At 35.1% G+C, this 20718-nt stretch overlaps 1 protein-coding gene across 1 annotated transcript in view; it reads right to left on the bottom strand.

Moving 5' to 3' along the window:
• Positions 1-19487, bottom strand: part of PRKAA2 (protein kinase, AMP-activated, alpha 2 catalytic subunit) — a 71613-nt gene extending 52126 nt beyond the window's left edge. Inside the window, exon 1 of the mRNA XM_008588160.1 lies at positions 19202-19487. Within this exon, the coding sequence (XP_008586382.1) occupies positions 19202-19487 (286 nt within the window). The remainder of the gene's footprint in view (positions 1-19201) is intronic.
• Between the last annotated feature and the right edge of the window lie 1231 nt (positions 19488-20718).

Raw genomic sequence — 20718 nt, forward strand, 5'->3', positions numbered from 1 at the left:
CAGGAGTACACCACCACACAACCACCCCTACAAGAAATCCTCAAGGCAGTACTGCACCTGGTATCTGAAAAACCACCACCACTACCATGAATATACAAGAAAGAACAAAACCCACCAGTAGAACAAAACTGCAAATAATAAAGAGAAAGGAACTTTATCTAACCACCTCAGGAAATCAATAAACATGGAAGACAAACAATAAGATGAAAAGAAAGGAACACAAGACAAAACATCTAAACAAAAATCAATAAAACACCAGGAGTAAACCAACACCTTTCAATAACTACTTAATGGAAAGGGATTAAATTCCCCACTCAAAAGACACAGACTGACTAACTGGATTGAAAACATAGGCCCAGCAATATGCTGCCTTCAAGAAATTCACCTCACCTGTAAAGGCACACACAGACTGAGACTGAAAGGATGGAAAAAGATATGCCATGCAAATAGAAACCGAAAACGAGCGGGAGTAGCTATATTGGATAAAACAGACTTTAAACCAAAAATCATAAAGAAACAAGGAAGACCACTACATAATGATAAAGGGATCTATCCAGCAAGAAGACATAATGATCATAAATATATATACACCCAACATCAGAGCAGCCAGATATATAGCAAACATTATTAGACCTATAGATAGACCAAAACACCATAATATTTGGGGACCTGAACACTGGACAGATCATCTAGGCAAAAAAGTCAACAGAGAAACACAAGATCTAAATAACACTATAGACCAATTGGACTCAGCATACATCTACAGAACATTTCATCCAACAACCACAGAACATACATTCTTCTCAGCACATGGAACATTCTCCACGATAGACCACGTTAGGTCACAAATCAAGCCTCAACAAATTTAAAAGAATTGAAATTATTTCATGTATTTTTTCAGACCACAATGGATTAAAACTAGAAAACAGTTACAAATGAAACCCTGGAAACCATACATGGAAATTAAACAACATTCTCTTGAATGACATATGTGTCCAAGAAGAAATTAGACAGGAAATCAAAAAATTTATTGAACTGATGAAAATAATGACACATCATACAGAAAACCGTGGGATACTGCAAAAGCACCAGCAAGAGGGAAGTTTATCACAATAAATGCTTACAATAGAAGAATAAAAAGATCACACAAAGAAAACAACCTAATGCTACACCTCAAAGAACCAGAAAAACAAGAACCCCAAAGTTAGTAGATGGAAAGAAATAATTAAGATCATAGCAGAACTAAATGAAATAGAAACCCAAAAGACAATACAAAAGATCAATGAAATGATATCTTTGAGAAGATAAACAAAATAGACAAGCAATTAGCTAGACTAACTAAAAAATAGAGAAGACACAAATAACAAAAATTAGAAATGAAAAAGAAGACATTAAAGCCAATACCAAAGAAATACAAAGAATCATTAGAGACTCTCATAAACTATATACCAACAAATTTGAAAACCTGGAGGAAACAGACAAATTTCTGGACACATACAAACTATCAAGACTGAACCAAGAAGACAAAGAAAATCTGAACAGACCAATAACAACCAGAGATTGAAGCTATAATCAACAGTCTCCCAGCAAAGAAAAGCCCAGGACCAGATGGCCTTACTGCTGAATTCTACCAAACCTCTAAAGAAGAATTAATACTAATTCTCTTCAAACTATTTAAAAAACTGAAACAGAGGCCATTCTCCCAAACTCATTCTATGAGGCAAACATCACCCTGATACCAAAACCAAAGATACAACAAAAAAAGAAAACTATAGGCCAATATCTTTGATAAATATATATGCAAAAATCTTCAATAAAAGATTAGCAAATAGAATACAGCAACACATCCATAAAATTATACACTATAATAAAGTGGGATTCATCCCAGGGATGCAAGGATGGTTCAAAATACACAAGTAAATAAATGTGAAACACCACATCAACAAAATTAAGGGTAAAAATCATATAATTATCTCAACAGATGCTATAAAAGCATTCTACAAAATTCAACATTCATTCATGATAAATCCTCTCAGCAAATTAGGTATAGAAGGAAAGTATCTCAACACAATTAGAGCCATATACAACAAAGCCACTGCCAATATCATCCTGAATGGGGAAAAGCTTTCAGGAACAAGACAATGGGAATAAGACAATGATATCCACTCTCTCCACTTCTATTTAACACAGTATTGGAAGTACTACCCAGAGCAATCAGGGAAGAGAAAGAAATAAAGGGCATCTAGATTGGAAAAGATAAAGTCAAATTGTCCCTGCTTCCAGATGACATGATCCTATATAGAGAGAAGCTTTAAGACTACCAAAAACTCTTGATACAAAATTTCAGCAAAGTTGCAGGAAACAAAATCAACATGCAAAAATCAGTAGCATTTTTATACTCCAACAATGAACTAGCAGAAAATGAAATCAAGAAAGCTAGCCTGTTTACAACAGCCACCAGTAAAATAAAATGCCTGGGAATAAAGTTAACCAAGGATGGGAAAGATCTCTATGAGGAGAACTGTTGAAAGAAATTAAAGACAACATGAGAAGATGGACAGATATTCCATGCTCTTGGATTTGAAGAATTAACACAGTGAAAATGTCCATACTATCCAAAGTGATCTACAGATTCAAAATAATCCCTGTCAAGATACCAATGATATTCTTCACAGAAATGAAAAAAACAATCCTAACATTTATATGGAACAACTAAAGTCCCCAAATAGCCAAAACAATCCTGAGCAAAAAAAATAAAGCTGAAGGCATAACACTACCTGACTCAGATTATACTACAAAGCTATAGTAATCAAAACAGCATGGTACTGGCATAAAAACAGACACTCAGACATGGAACAGAATAGAGAACCCAGAAATCAGCCCTGTATCTCCAGCCAACTGATCTTCAATAAAGCCACCAAGAACATATACTGGGGAAAAGACTGCCTCTTTGATAACTGGTGCTGGGAAAACTGGACACCCTTATGTACAAGAATGAAAATTGACCCATACCTCTTGTCATATACCAAAATCAACTCAAAATGGATTAGAGAATTAAATATACATCCTGAAACTATAAAACTCCTAAAAGAAAACACAGAGAAAACACTTCAGGAAGTAGGACTTGGCCCAAAAGCACAGGCAACAAAAGGAAAAATAAACAAATGGGATTATATCAAACTAAAAAGTTTCTGCACAGCAAAAGAAATAATTAACAGAGCAAAAAGGCAAACAACAGACTGGGAGAAAATATTTGCAAAATATACGTATAACAAAGGATCAACATGCAGAATATACAAGGAACTCAAAAAACATCACAGTTAAAAAAAAAACAACCAGTAACCTGATTAAAAACTGGGCAAAGGAGCTGAACAGGCATTTCTCAAAGGAAGGTATACAAATAGCCAAAAAACACATGAAAACATGCTCAACATCACTCAGCATTCAGGAAATGCAAATCAAAACCACACTAAGATATCATCTCACTCTAGTTAGACTGGTTATGATTAAAAAAACAGAGAATAACAAATGCTGGTGAGGATATGGAGAAAAGGGATCCCTCCTACACTGTTGGTGGGACTGTGAAATGGTGAGGCCATTATGGAAAATGGTATGGAGGTTCCTCAAACAACTACAGATTGAACTGCCATATGACCCAGTAATTCCACTGCTGGATACATACTCAAAAGAATGAAAATCATGATGTAGAAGGGATACCTGCTCTCCCATGTTTATCACAGCTCTATTTACAATAAACGAGAGTTAGAACCAACCTAAATGCCCATCACCAGATGAATGAATAAAGAAAATGTGGTATATTTATACAATGGAATACTACTCTGCCATAAAAAAGAATGAAATGCTGTCTTTTGCAGCAACATGGATGAACTTATAGAAAACTATGTTGAGTGAAATAAGCCAGGCACAGAAAGAGAAATACCACATATCCTCATTTACATGTGGGAGCTAATAAAAAAAGAAAAAACAAAACAAAAAAAGATACAACAATCACAATAATACATTGAACATCTCAAGAGAACAGAACTGAGGCTTCCAGGAATGGGAAAGGGGCAGGTGAAGGGGGGAAGGAGAGGACTTGGTAAAGGGCCATGTGTATTAGTCTGTTTTTTTTTTTGCTTATAACAAAATAAACAGAACTAGGTAATTATAAGAAAATTTATTGCTTACAGTGTCAGAGGCTGGATAGTCCAAAGGCCTCACCTTGCAATTACCATAATAGGATTTCCCACCCTCAACAGGTACAGTAGGGATTAAGCGTCAATGAAGTTGGGGGGGGGCAGGCCTCCAATGTACAGCACCATGAAAACCAACTGCATTGTATAATGATAAATATACTAACAAAAAAAGAAAAAAAGAATGAAATTAATATTTGAGCAATGATTCAAAGCTATATCTTGGTATCTCTAAAGCAATTCTCAGGGTCGGGGGGAAGTTTGCTCTTCCCATTTCTTGGAGTCCTGAAGAGTACTATCGCCACTGGTAAACAGACTGGAAAGAACACTTGAACTAAATAGAAAAATAAAACAAGAAATCCTTTTCTCAAAGATATGCTGTATGTTCCTAAGTATAGCTTGACAGGTTTTTTTTAATCAATAGTTATACTTCAGAAAAAAGGGATTCTTCTTAAACTCAAGTTCTCATAAATCTTTCATATTAAGGCACTTTCTAAATTATTTTGAACAATATTTACCTAAAAAGAGGTGTAAATCCTTACTAGCTAGAGAAATTACCTGCAGGAATCAGTAAAAATAAAAAGATATTTATCAAGAATACAGTAATATAATCATTATCCCTGATTTCACACTTACAAATGCAGAATATTATCGTAAATAAGCCCTTTAAAGATCACTTTAAAAATTAATATATTATGCAGTTACAACACTGTGAAGCTTATAAGTGTAACTCTACAAGACAAATGAAAAACTATTAGCTGTAATACTATATTAGTGGGTACCTGTTATAGTATCATACATGGATTCAAAAGTATTGGATCTCCAACAACTTAAATGGAAATAAATATATTCTGGAAAACCATAACAGATGATTCAAAAAGTAGTCCCAGTAATGACAAAAATCTGAAACATGAGAGTAGGAAAAAAAATTATTTCTAAAATAATATTTATTTAGGTGATTTTAAATATGTATGCTTTTCTAAAATAATAAAATAGTATAAATAGAAAAAAGACATGTGCAAGAAAAGTATAAAAGTATCCAAATGCTTGTCAATAATAAAATGGATAAATGATGGTATAGTCTTAATGTAATATTATACAGCAATGAGAATGAACAAATTACAACTCTTTGCAACAACATGGATAAATCTCACAAAATAATCTCAAGTAAAAGAAGCCAGATGCAAATATGATTCTGTTTCTATAAAGTTCAAACACAGGTGAAACTATCCATGGACAGTGGTTAACCCTTAGTAGGGATGGAGGATGAAAACATTACCTGATATGGGACACAAAGGGGCATCTGGGATATTGGTCATTTTCTGTGTCTTTACCTAAGTAGTTGTTACATGGGTGTGTTCAGTTTGTGAAAATTCACCAAGGATTTATGTAAAAGATCACTCCAAGTGCATGTAACTTTTTGTATATGGGATACAATAAAAAAGAAAGAATACTATAGGACTCTACAGTATACCAATACCTAGGCTATAACAAGCCAAGGGATACCATATGTATCAGCAAGCTGGGTTTTTTGGGGATCAGCAACCTTTACTCATTCCTCTAAGGGCCTTAATGCCAGGAGTCAGGAGAGTCATGTGATGCACATATGTCCTGACCCCTACCATCACCAGACTCCTGCCAAAACATCACAAAGCTCCTTTTTCTTCACCCATGGTGAAACAAAACACAATCTCACTGATTTCTTCCAAATTTCCTTTCCCTCAAAGTTCTTTAATGTTCTCTAGACAGTTCTGACAAGGAAGCAAAAGACTTCCTTCTGATCTACCACTGAGTAAGTGCCATATTAAGCACTTTACATACATTTCTTATTTAATTCTCAGAACTCTATATGGTAAATATTATTATGCCCACTTTACAGATGAGAAAACTAGGAATTAGAGAACAATCAGTGAGTGACAGGACAGTATGTCTCCCTCCAACACCCAAGCTCAAAACTCACACTACTTCCCCTCTCAATAACCAGGCTCTCTCGAATATAACATATCAAGAGTGATCACTGGCATAATTATCCTCCAGCAGTAGCTTTGAGAAATGAGGGCACAGTGAAGGGTTGGAATCTAGTAGTGACAGGGTAAGGAGGGAGGGACAATGCATGAGAATAATCAAGTAAGGAGAGCTGTTGTGTTCAGTTAAAGAGCAAAGCTGGGGTAGATGTGACTTCTGCTGTGAATCAGATGTAATACAGCTATTCATGAAGAGCTGCTTAAAGGCAAGAAAAGAAAACATGGACCAAAACAGTCTTAGAAATCTGTAAATCCCATTAACACAATATGTAACATGCACTCAAGCTTTATTGAGAGAATGAACTCATATATCCGTGAAGACCTCTTTCTCTTATTAGTTGTTTTTACCCACTAGTCTGTATATTCATTCATTCATTCAACAAATATTTTCTAAGTGTCTCATGGGAAGCAGGCACTGCCTCCAATACTGAAAATAAATGGAACTTTCATTCTGGTGGAGAATATAATCAACAAGTATTTAATATAATGGTGATGCAATGGTAATAAATGAAGAAAAAAGAAGAGTAAGAGTGATGGGGTGGAAGCAGGAAAACGGGCTATTTTAAATAAATAAGGAAAGGCCTGGGGATGTGATTTTTAAGCAAAGACTTGCTCTGTACCTAACTTCTTTGATTACATAATATACTGTATTCTACTTTATTTTTAAAACCAGTGGTTATACTGGCTTTAGATTATAACTTTAAAATATTTCCTTAAACCTTAAGTCAACTAGAGTTCCATAAAAAAAAACAACTATATTTAACATAATCATTTAAGATCACAAACTGAAAAAACAGTTTACAAGAATAGAAAAGATTATTTAAAACTGTTGGAGAATGTATTAGCATTCAGTCAGGAATAAAAGATTTGAAAAAATTTTGTTAGATGGTCTCACTCGAGATGAACAGTAGACTCTGCCAGAAACACTTATCCCAGAGCTGCTTAAATAATGCCCTCTCTCATGTCTTTCCCACTATGGTCCTCATGTGTCTATTTTTGTGTGTGTTTCTCTTATTCCACATGCTTCATATCTCCTTCTTGTTCACTTTCCTTTTCCTGTCTTCAAACATCTCCCCTTCCATCTCCATTAATCAGCCCTAATGTTTTTTGGTTAAATATATCTAATGAATATAATATATACTATTAACATATAATTTTATATTCCATAAAAATGTTCTTTTTGAAGTACAGTAGTGGAGTAATTTAGAATTTTCTCGAAAACAAAAGAAAAATAAATTGACTTTTTATTTCTAGGGCTTTACATTTCATTTTTAACAGTTATTCTGGAGATTACAACATGACTTACTAAAGTTTAACATAAATTCATATTTTTACATTTCCCAGACAATGCAAGGACTTCAGAGTACTTTATTCTCTCACATTTTGTTATTGTTGTACTTACTTCCTACATATATTTGAAATCTCACAAGATGATACAGTTTTCTATAGCCAATATCTAGTTACCCATATATTTACCATTCCCAATGCTCTTCATTTCTTTTTGTACTTCATGCTTCCATTGTTCTTCCTAAAGGATTCCCTTTAGTGTTCCCTTTACTGAGGGTTTGCTGGTGACAAATTCCCTCAATTTATGTTTGCATGGAAATGTATTTTGCATTTTTTAAAGGATATTTTTGCTGGGTACAAAATTATAGACTGACAGTTTGTTTCTTTCACTTCTCAGAAGATATCATTCTATTGTTTCCTTGCTTTCACTGCTTTTATTAAGAAGTCAGCTTATTGCTCCTTTAAAAATAATACTCGTATGCTTCTTTTTTCCCTCTGGCTGCTTTTAAGATTTTCTGTTAACATTTTTTCCCATCTCTGCATGGACAGATGCAGTCTACTCCGGAATAGGGAAGCCTCAAGCAGAGAACTGGGTTTGAGCAGTTCTATAAATATGTGCATAGGAATGGCTTTCTTGTATTTATTCTGCTTGGGCTTCTGAATAAATGCCTCAATCTGTTTAATCAGTTTTGGAAACTTTTCTGCCATTATCTCTTTAAATACTGCTTCTGCCCCATCCTCTCTTCTTCTTCTGGAATTGTGTAAATGCCTACTCTGTATGACCATCAGTGGTCTTGGATTCAAAATGACATTCACACTCACAGGACACAAAAGATGGTAACCTATCACCAGTTTTACTTAGCTTTCTAGAAGGATTTAGGGCTGGAAACACAGAATGTCAGTATAGCATAATTAGACACATCTTCATCAAACATCCAGTTGCTGCTTCCCAGACCCCTTCCAATAATAAATGTATTAGACTTTTTCTCTGTGTTCCCATATGTGTCTCCTACTTTCTTCCCATCCTTTCATCTCTCTAGACTACAGTTTGGATATTTTCTTCAGATCTATTTTCCAGTTCATTAATCCTCTCTTTGATGGAATCTAATCTGCTATTAAACCATCTAAAGAGTTCTAATTCAATTATCATATTTTTCAGTTCTAGAATTTCCTTTGATTATTTTTTATAGATTCCAGTCCTCTGTTAAAATTTTGAACATTAACCAGTTATTTGAAAGTCCATGTCTGATAACTTTAATATCTAAATTAACTACTGGTCTGTTTCTATTATCTTGGCCCTGTCTCCTAGAATGCTGAACATTTTGTGGGGAAAATTGGAGAGGCTTTGACTGATTTTATTTTTCTCTACAGAAGAAAGATAGGAGACAAATCATCTTAATTTGTCTGGGATTAAGCTGATTTTAAGCAGGACTTCAGTCTTCAGAGGGTTGCAACCAAAAACCCAGCTGTTTACCAGTGGCTATCCATGATAAGCTGTGAAGTCCAACTATTATCTTCCCAGAACTCAAACTCTGCTTAGTTTTTCTGCCTTTTAGCTACTGCTGTCTATTTGGCTTCTTACATATACCATTCTTACGAATTAGCAAATAAATCAAACAGAAAAGCCAAGCAAAATGTCAACTCACTCCAATGCATTTTTCTTTTCACTGGGATACCAAACACTGCCTTCAAATAAATTTGGCTGCCTTCAAACAGATTTTTAAATTTTCTCCAGCTTTTCTAAGTCTTCTTGAGTAGAAGGTTGATTTAACACAGGTTAGAACTCATAGCCAGGAAAGAAGTCAATGGTATTAGAAAAAAATGTAAAAATGTATATGCAATAATACAATGTTGCATAAAAAAAAACAGGACTTTATAGATTATCTATGCCAACCTTACATTCAAACTAAGAATTCTATAGTAATAATACACTGCCATCCAAAATCTAAGTAAAAGTGTCAATAACAGAAATCTCTCATATTTGTGGTGTAAACTGTGCCACCACTAGACAAATCTCCTTAATAAGAACCTCACTATTCTGGATTATGATTTGCCTCCTTGAAACATTCACCTAATAGTCATAGTTCTAGCCCTTCAAAGCACTATTGATTATGGTGACTCCTTATTCCAGATGATGGTACTTCAGCTATTTAAAAACAGTTAGCACACCTAATATATGTTTCCTCATAGTGTGAGAAATATCACACTTCCTTTACCACACTTCACATGGCATACTTTTTGGACCCCCATGATTATAAAGGTCATTCTCTGAATGAAATATAATTGGCTAAGTTTTTTTCCAAATTGTGGTGCCAAGAATTGAACCCAGTATTCAAAATTTGGCTTAATCCACAGTATAGTAGAATTATACTACCTCTGCAACTACTCCACACATCTATTTTACATCCAGTAACAATTTTTACATTTAAGCATTCACTGTATATATTGCCTAAGCTGTGGTCACCTAAAACTCCAATATCTTAGGAACTACTATCAACTATTCTATTATTTTACGCATGTGTTTTTGTTCTGTTTTTAACTTAAGTGCTAGATTTGACATTTATCCTTACTGAATTTCACCTTTTTAGTTTTCACCTATCAATCCAAACAGTCAATATAATTCTAAATTCTGATGCTGTGATTTATCTATTATCTCATCTAACTTTGTGCATCCCACATAGAAACACTTACTATTATTAGATCTCAGTCTACATCAAAATCATTTATAAAAATTTGAATATAGACAAGAGCAGAGAGTTCTCTTTATGATGACACCTAACTTCTTTGGTAGTTGTTCAGCAGCAATAAACCATCCAGAACATATTTCTTCATCTTATACACAAAGTTACTACAATATACAAAGTCAAATTTCTTGCTGAAATCAACTTGTAGTATATAGTATAACTGTTATATTATCTAACTGTGAATTAGTAGAGCACTGAAATGTTACAAGGGAACCCAGTGTAAATCTGAGTAAAAGGTAACCTCATCATATGATATTTGATTTAAATTTCAAATGAGAAGCAAGAATAATTTAAGCAAATTTTGTGACAAATATTTCCCACTTTATTTTAAAATAGTATATGAGTCATTGTAGTATCTATTGCCACATTACTAACACTGAAAAAACATTGTCCTTAAAGTTCAATATGACTAACCACAGCAAATGCTTAATACAAATTGTTTCTATTATTCCATTAATGAAGGCTGGGAGAACTGAAATCAAATATGGAATACCATCTAGTACTAACTTATACTCAAACACCCTAAAAAAGAAGATGAAAATAACTAACATTTATGGTATTGCCCATGTAAAGTAAGAATTTAGGGGAAAAAACCTTATGGTATATTTTAAAACTTTAATTCTATTATTTTTAATTATGACAGCCAGATTTAACTGTCTTATAACTAATTCATAATTTTGAAACTGATACATATTGGATGAGAACATACTGCTCCTCATGATTTTAAGAGTACATAAATGTCTAAAACAATATGGAAAAAAAGATTCTGAAAAAATAAAATATTTTAATAAACTAATATGTTAACATTCAGAGTAGGAGACATAGCAAGCCTTGATAAGTTATCTTTAATCATATTAAAGATTGTTTAAATAAATCTAATAAGGGTAGATTTAAAAAAAAAAAGATTAGTACTTTTTTAAAAAAAGGCACCACCAAAAGATAAACAGTAAAATTTATCAGAGGCAAACATTATCAAACATAAGACAACACTTGAACAAGAATACTATTCTCTTGAAGCCGTGAAGAAGGCTTCTATTATTAGTAGAGATAAGAACTGCCTGAAATTCTTTCCTTAATAACACCATACTAAAAATAAAATGGTTCAGCACATTTCAAAATAAACACACTGCTTGGCGTATGACTTTCAATTACTTAAATAATAGATTAAAATATAAAACTAATTCAAAATACTTTCTCTTACATTTGCATCTAAGAAATATACTAGATAGATTTATTCTCATTTCTATAACACATTCTACATTTGTGGGGTCTTGTGCCACCCACTTACTCATTATCTCCTAAAGGATTTGAGATTAGATCTTCCTGCTAGGTCAAATTAAATTATATGCTTGGCTTCGAAAATTAACTACTTTCTCTACAAAATATTTTCCTGTATCATCAAGGAAACCACAGGAATCTCAGAATAATAAATGGGTTGTTATCATTACAAAGCAGTACCAAAGCTTTCAGAAAAGCTAACAGACCACAAGATAAGTGAACATTTTGGCATGGTATTACCAAAAAAAAGAGAGAGAGAAAGCAGTACTATGTCAGCATGGGAAAAGTAATTACCTCAATATGTGATCATCTACAAAACCCTTTCTAATTTACATAGGTATGTTAAGAGAAAGTTTGGTAGAACAGCATTTTTGGCTAAGTATGCATTCTCTGTACTTAGTGAAAAAATTAACTATATTTATTTTGGTTCTACTCTAAGTAGACGGTGCCTTCAGAATGATGCATACATATAAACTGCCAGCTGCTGCTCATACTCTGCTCCCTTCCCAGCTTTTGTCTCCTTTCCTCCAAGAGTTTCTATGATCACTACCACGGGATCTGGAATAGACATATGTAAATTATGTGTTTGTATATAGGCCTTGGGAGTGGTGTAGAGGAGAGGATGAAAAGTGAGGAGCATCTAGAGAATTAGAAGTTTCTGAACATATTCAATACCAAAAAAAAAAAAAAAAAAAAAAAAAAGACATCCTGGGAAAAACAAGACAAGAGAGAGTAAATTCTTTCTACCCCTTGTCAAATAAATTTCTGGTTCAACTAACTATGGGTTTAAGTACATAATAGGACTTGAGTACCTTTACACTTATATACGTTTTCTCTTGTACTTCTCACAACAGTGTAAGAGAACATATGGTGTTAACTTCCTTATTCTATAGATCAGGCAAGTTTGGCTTAAGGCCCCACAGGTGGCTTATGACAGAACAAAGGATCCACACCCGGTCTTCCAAGTCCAGCGTTCTCTATACTATAGAGAGTATCTATATACTATATTATGTTGCCTTTGTGGACTTTCCCTGGACCTATCTGCCATTTATAACATTGCTTTCCATTGGAAAATACCTTTTGAAAGTCAATCAGGTGAATACACAAAATGAACAAAATACATTCTCAAATTAAGGACAAAACTACCTATATCAAATCATATGAATGGCATATAAATCAGAAAAAAAGAAATCTAAATAGCACATTCTTCATTTACCTCATTACTTGAGAGATAAAACTGAACTGATTTTGACTCAATCACTAATCTAGTGTTTGAGAAGAAATATAGTTTCATTATTTGGAACAATTATTTAATACTTTTTTAGAATTGCATAATTTCAAAGGTAAAATCAATTTAGCTACTAAGCTGTATGAACGTTCACTTTTATTTCACTAGTATTTCCAACACAGGAGTTGCTCAATTTCCCTGGGCTCGGGTTTCAGGACACGCCTCTGGGTTTCCAGCCACTCCCTGAAGTCTCATGCCCCCTCCTCTGAGCTCTCCCCTGGAGGAAAGTTACTGTTGCCAGATAGACCTATTTCTATTACCAACATGGGAAAATGACACCATGAGGGGCTGGCTTATGCAATCCAGTGGCTGGGCATGCTCAATAGAGAGCACAAAACATTCTTTAATATGACTGGTGCACATAACTGGGAGCCACTCCCTTAACTGAATATTTATTGGATGGAGAAACTATAAAAGCTGAATCCCCGCTGAAGGCAGAGTTGTTGTTCACTTTCTGGAAGCAACCCATACTTTGCTGGGTGAGGTGTGTATACTTTACTTTGTATCAAACCTACTTTGAAATCAAGTGCTGCTCACTCTCTTGAGCCAGCCTGAACTTTGTACTGAACTTTATGTTCTTCTTGCTTTTCTGTTAGACTTGATATGTGTACTGAATTTTCCTTTTGTGTTAAACTTGGTGTGGGCCCTGCTCAATCTCTGGAGCGTGCTGCACTCTTTGTTGAACCTGTATTTTTTATCTATTATATTAAACTTGTTCTGTCTACTGTGACTCTGTCCTTGAATTCTTTCCTGTGGCAGAGTCAAGAACCTGGTAAAAGGACTGGGAGGTTGAGGCTGATTACCGGCCCCCCTGACCATACCTCTGACATCATTTCCAATTCATTCTAACTTTATTCATTTTCCGTATTTGTGAAAAAACCAATTATATTACTTAGCCAAAATGGACGTTGTATTTTAATATAAACACTAATAATTAAGTATCATATAGCACAATAAAGTAGTCATTAAGAACTTTCTTCAATCCAGGCAGCCAAAAAATAGGGGCAGATTATTATAACTCTGTCTCAGTCCTGATATCAGAATTGACAGTATTTCAAAACACAGCAAGCACTTATTAATACTTCAACACAGGGTTCAGAATTTACCCACAACGGCCATGCATCTTGTCCTCTCTAGAACAATGTCATCTATTTGTATGTCACTTTATCTTTTTCAAAGCTATTTTATGTACCTCAACTCATTTGATCTTCATAAATATTCTAGAAGGCATATAGGCTGACTATTATTCCCACTTGACAGAGGAGGAAACAGAGGCTCAGAAATGGTTTTCCCAAAGGTCATATAACTAGTAGTGGAAATGTTATTAAAATCCAGAGCTAATGCCTTCCTAAACCTGTGTTCTTTCTAGGACATCATTTTTACAAGTTCTCTTTAGTCTGGTTACTATAGATGATTGCTGATCTTTAGTCAAGGCTACTCTCACATAAGAAAACAAACTCAAATACCCGGCATTTCTAAAAAGTTTGATTTAAAACTGTCAGAATTCAGCACCTTCATAAGAAATGGAATGGACTGACACATACAAGTAAGCACTGGGAACATGAAAATATAAATTTTAATCATCCATATACAGTTTCAAAAAACTTTTATTACCTCTAAATGTGGACTAAAATAAAGACATTTAAATCTTATTTTCTCAATTCTTTATAAATATCCCCAGACATACAAAATTATATCCTTGTATATTTGAAACTCACACGATAACATACTAGGCATTTTGACTTTATATTCCACATAGCACAGACTTTGGACTCGGAGAACCCTGAATTTGACTGTTAGTTCTGACACTCACTAGTAATGTGACCTTGAGCAAGTTACTTAAAGTAACAAGTTACTTAAAGATTCTCAATTTCTTTACCTGTAAAATAGAGATAATACCAAACTCAGAGGATTACTCTGGGGAATAAATAAAATTAAGTGCATATATAGTGCAGTGATTAGAATATGTAAAAACTTAACCATTTTGTAGTTTTTATCACTAAACGTTACAAATGTATTTCCCTTTTCTTCCATTCTACACTACACTTCTACATTACAGCTCCGGTATTTAGTAATTCAAATTTCCATTAAACCAGGATGAACAATTAAATATATCCATTTTTTGGAACTAAATCTTTAAAAAATCAGTTTAATGATAAAGTTGTAAAAGACCTAACAGATTAGGTGTTCTAGTATTATCCTTTAGGAGAGGAAGAAAACAAGGCCCAGAGAGGTTAAATTGTTCAGGGTCTTTATACTAGCATGGGAGTCAAAAACAAAACCTAGCAAGGTACCAAAACACCACAGGCATAACTCTTAGTTCCAACAACTGACCAAATAGTTGTCCAAAATTAAGTTTATCATTTACGACTTGGTTTTCAGATTTTTAAAAAATGGTAACATTGCTTGTTAAAGAAAATTTAAATTTTCCATTTGCTTTTCCTTCCTGTTATCTCAAAAAATAAAAGAGGAATTAGTAAAACATTTATTTAATTTCTTGAGAGCCAAGTCTGGACCATTCACATAACTACAGTTAGTCTCTTAATGTCAGGGATACATACGTTCTGAGAAACACCTCATTAGGAAATTTCATTGTTGTGACAACATCATAGAGTGTACTTACACAAACCTAGATGGCATAGCCTACTACACACCTAGGCTATATGGTATAGCCTATTGCTCCTATGAGACCAATTTAATTGTTCAATGATGTTACGATGGCCACTACGTCACTAAGCCATAAGAATTTTTCAGCTCTATTATAATCTTACGGGACCACAGTCTTATATGCAGTCTGTCATTGACCAAAATGTCATTATGCAGCTCATGACTGTGAAAAACAAAAAAGGGAATTTCCTCAATGAGACTTTGCGAGCTAGAAAGAGGCTAACATAGTTGCTGAGTATCCCTTGGTAAACAATTCCGATGAAAAATAATTATTTCACAAACCACATCTATCAGTCCTAACTTTGAAACTACAGCCTTCTTTTTACATAAACAATTGGCATTATGTTATAAATACAATTTTTTCTTCAACCAGTCTTTGTATACCACAAACAATAGATCTATTCTTCTAGAATTTCTATCACCTTTACATAAATTAGATAAGAAGTGAACAAGTGTAATTACAAGACCTCTCAAAGAGCAGGTCTACCCTACCCAGAAAGTGAGAACCTAAACAATCAATACACAGAAAAATTTTAAGTAAATAAAAAGCATTACTTTTAAACTCTGTCAACCCATGTAATGTTTCCATAAGCACTCCCTTAGTAATCTAACTCTATGATAGACTAAAAAAGGAGTAAATCCAATTTAGAACATTTTAAATAAGGTTTTAATTGTTTATCAACAAATAGAAGGATTTCCATATACTTTTTTAAGAATGCCCTGAAACTAGCACTATTAAATGAAAACTATGCCATTTTGAATTTTGTTTATTGTACCTAACTTTGGTTCATGAACTGATACACCAACAATTTAAGTTTTAAAAATCTATAATTAGCATAACAGTTAAGAGAGAAGGCACATAAAATGCTCTTCACTCCTCCGTTTCCATGTTTTTATAGCCGTATAAAATTAAGTCATCTTGTTAAGTTTTTTAGTAGAAATTAATTTTACGAAGTTTAAATATATAACAATTAAAAGTGCACATGCTTTCAATAAAAGGTGCTGAGACAAACTGATAACCACACGTAAAATGTTGACCTTAGTACCTCATCTCACACCATACACGAGAATTAACTCAAAATGGGTCATAGATTTAAAAACAGAGCTAAAACAATAAAATGTTTACAAGAAAATATAAAAGCATGGACCATGAAGAAAAAAAATCAATAAAATGAACTTCATAAAAATTCAAAACTACTATTTTTTTCCCCCAAAACTTTTATACTCCAAAAGACAACATTAAGAAAACAAAAAGCAAATAACAGACTTGGAGAAAACGTATCCAATAAATAACCTGTGTCCAGAATTTACAAAGAATTCTTATAACTCCACTTACAAAATGACAAATAATCCAATCACACCATAAACAAAAGATACAAACAGAATTTAGTCAAAGAAGATACATGAAAGACTAATAAGTACATATAAAGTTGTTCAATTTCATGAGCCAAATGCAAAATTAAAGACTCAATGAAATACCATTTCACATCCATGGAATGGCTATAATAAATCAGACAGACAATAACAAATGTTGACAAAGATGTGGAGAAAAAGGAACTATCATTTTTTGTCAGTGAGACTGTAAAATGGTGCAATAATTTTGGAAAACAGTTTGGCATTTTCTCAAAAAGTTAAACATAAAACTATGATATGACCTAGCAATTCTACACCTAGGTATCTACACAAGATATACAAAAACATATGTCTACAAAAAGACTTGCATGCAAATATGCATGCTAGCATTATTTATAATAGCCTAAAACTTAAAAACAGTGTCCATCAACTGGTGAATGTATAGACAAAATGTGGCATATTCATGCAATGGAATATTATTCAGAAATAAAAAGAAATTAACTATGTCATATAAGAACCTCAAAAACATTGTTAAAGATGCTAGATGTTGAGAGAGTCCATACTGAATGACCCTATGTATAAGAAGTATCCAGAAAAAGCAAATCTATATGGACAGAAAATAAATTAGTGGTTTCCTGGGGTTGAGGGTAGGAATGGGATTAAATGTAAACCTGTATAAGTGAACTTATTTCAGTGTTCGAAAATGTTCTAAAACTGATCTGTAGTGATGGTTACAGCACTTGGTAAAGTTATTAAAAATCATTGACTTGTACACTTAGAATGGGTGAATTTTATGATACATAAAATATACCTCAATAAAGCTGTTTTTTAAAACACATGAGCTTTTTCTTTTAACTTGTCCCTTGAAGAATTAAATGAGTAACTTTATATTGTAGCAATTTCAATAGTTCTTATCGAATAAACAATTGTATTGATTCTAATCTTGGATGGGAAACCACAGTGTCATTTGGAGAGGATCTAATGCACTGTTAAGAAAACTCCTCCAATCGGTTGCTCATTGATGGGGTTCTCCAGGAAAAAGATTTCTCATAAATCAGAGTTCCTTCTGTTAGTTTATATTTGAAGAAGGCAATGCCCAAAAGCAGCTCAAGAGTATATACCAAAGAGATTTAAGTTGTCCCTTGACAATGACTGATTAATCTGATGGGTGTTCTACTCTACATTTAGACTCCAGTAGAAGATTTTAAGACAAACACTAACTTTTTAACACAATATGAAAGGACATAGGGTTAAGTTATATAACTTTGAGACTGTCCATGTCCAAATGGCAAAGGCACTGTTTGTTTGAGTAGCTGTATAATATCATAATAACAGTCCTCAGTAACGATATTAAATGACAAGTAATATTACCGGCTTTAATCCAATCCTGGATCTTCCTATATTCATTCTAAACACATTCTCCTAACTATCCACTCTACTTATAAGGTCTTTCAAAAATAAGCCAGGACTTCATAGCCCTCACAAGACCTCAAAGAATTTTACAAACTTTTTAGGTCTTTACACCAATATCACCTGTCTATGAGGCCTTGTTTGGCCACCATATTATTAACTGCCAACCTCACAAAACTCTCTATCCTCACTTCCCTGATTCATCATTTCTCTCTACAGCACTAAACAAACATTTGACATATATTTCGATTATTGTTTGTCTTCTTCTAGAATGTAAGTTCCATAAAAGGGTCTGGTTTTGTGCTTTGTTGTATCCCCATTGCCTACAACAGTGCATAGCATATTGTAAGTGCTCGATAAATATTTTGTTTGTTTTGGGGTTTTTTTTGGCAGCTGGCCAATAAGGGGACGGAACCCTTAACCTTGGTGTTATTAACACCACACTCTCCCCAGGGAGCTAACCGACCAGCCTCAATAGGTATTTTTTGAATAAATGAATGGATATTAGATACACAGAAGAAAACAGGAGCTGATCCTTTCCACAGGAAAGAACAATGAGTCTCTTCTACCTATTCAACAGCCTTGACTTGAGGTTAAAATAAGAATTTTACAAGGAAATGGACACCTCAGAATAAAATCTCTAGTCTGCCTACCCAGCATTTTTTCAAGAAAAAGGAAAAAAAAGCCAGCGTTTCATTTATAATTCTGGATTTGCAACCATCAAAGTATTTTTAATAAGCTGGTGCTAGTTCTGGAGAGAGGATAGGTTCATTAAATTCCACGTGACTCATTGAGGCACAATAAAAACCAGTGACTTACTGAGCCTCCTTTAGAATCAGGGACTCGTGGATAGTAAAGCACGGCTTTTCCGGAGCTTTTGTAGGAACTGCCCGTTTGGAAATCTACCAACCCATCGCAGGACAGGTTTGAAAAACAGAAAGAAAAAGCAGGTGGAACCTACGGAAGGTCGGCTAGGGCAGTGCGCCGCGGAAGGCAGAACTTTCTGGGGTATCCCGTCCGCGCGTTTCGCGCGTGGTGCGCGCAGGTGGCGCCTCAGTCCCTGAGCTCCCCGTGCGAGCCGGCGTGTGCCCGGGAGGCCACCGCGAGTCTCCGCGAGGGTGAGGGGACGCCTTCCCGCGAGGCGAGGGAGGAGGGAGGGCAGGAAGCGGAGCCAGCGCCGGCGAAGAAAGACTCCGATTCCCAGCCCCCCCGCCCCGCGGGGCGCGTGGCGCCGGCGGCGCATGCGCGAGGCCCGGCCCCCAATTCCCCCAGCGCGGGAGGTGGGCCTTTAAAAGTCCTTGACAAAAATGTACCCCACTGTCTAAAACATTTTAATGTTTTTGCTAGTGACTATGAGCATTTAAAAAATGATATTTATCCATATGAATTTCTTCTTCCGTGATCTGCCTAAAAAAAAAAAAAAAAAAAAAAAAAAAAAAAAAAAAAAAAAAAAAAAAAAAAAAAAAAAAAAAAAAAAAAAAAAAAAAAAAAAAAAAAAAAAAAAAAACAAAGGAAAACTCAATATTTAACCAGTTCTTCTTAATAGTTACTTAACTAGTAAGAAGTATAAAATTTCAAAAGCAGCCTGTTTTTCTACACCCAAAATAGGATCTCATCTCCAAGAAAACAGACCTCAGCAGAACGTGCCTTAGCAGTTTTGATCTCCTCATACCCAAATCCTCCAATGCCGAAGAACCTTTTTCTCTCCTTCATTCTAGAAGCCTTCCTCAAACAATTTTACTTACACCAACCAACCTTCAGACTTCCCAGTTCTAATTAACCCCTGCCTCAATCCAGCTGCGTTTCAGCGTTTCGCACACCCAGCAGAAAGACCCACCACCTCTAGGCCCCCGAGCATCTCCCAAACAGCCCCACCAACCGAGAATCCTGGAACATGAAAGAATCGGGGGACGGCAGGGACCTCCCAGCAAGGCCAGAATTGGAGGACATCTTTGACCTCATCCTGGTTCTGCCAATTTCTCTATGACCTTGGGCATGTTACTAAACCTCTAGGGGTCCCCATTTTCTCACCTTTAAGGTGAGGAAAACATCCTGACAAAGTCGCTGTAAGGATTAAATGAGATCCACATGTAACGCACCTAACAGGACACCTGGCACAAAACGGCAACTCAATCATCAATCACTAGCGTGACTTATTTATTCTTCAGTCCTACCCTTCCGGTCTCAGAGCTAGAAGGCAGCTTATGGGTCTAGTGCAAATCTGCCAGTTTTGCAGAAGAGGACACTCAGGTCCGGAGAACAGAGAAGTGCCTTCCTCCGACCACCCGAAAGGCAGATGCGCGCTGGACCTGGAACCCAGGACGCCCGTCCCCCGCCCTCAAACTCGGCCCCACCCCACCCCACCCCCGGGCTCTGCCGGGCGTTAGGCGCTGCTGCCCGCCGAGGCGGTGCCCGCCGTCCTCCCAGGGCCCCAGCCCCGCGCGGCCCGCGGCCGCTCCACCTGCCGCCCGGCA

Source organism: Galeopterus variegatus, unplaced genomic scaffold (genome assembly GCF_000696425.1).
Source record: "Galeopterus variegatus unplaced genomic scaffold, G_variegatus-3.0.2 Scaffold122, whole genome shotgun sequence".
Classification (NCBI taxonomy): domain Eukaryota; kingdom Metazoa; phylum Chordata; class Mammalia; order Dermoptera; family Cynocephalidae; genus Galeopterus; species Galeopterus variegatus.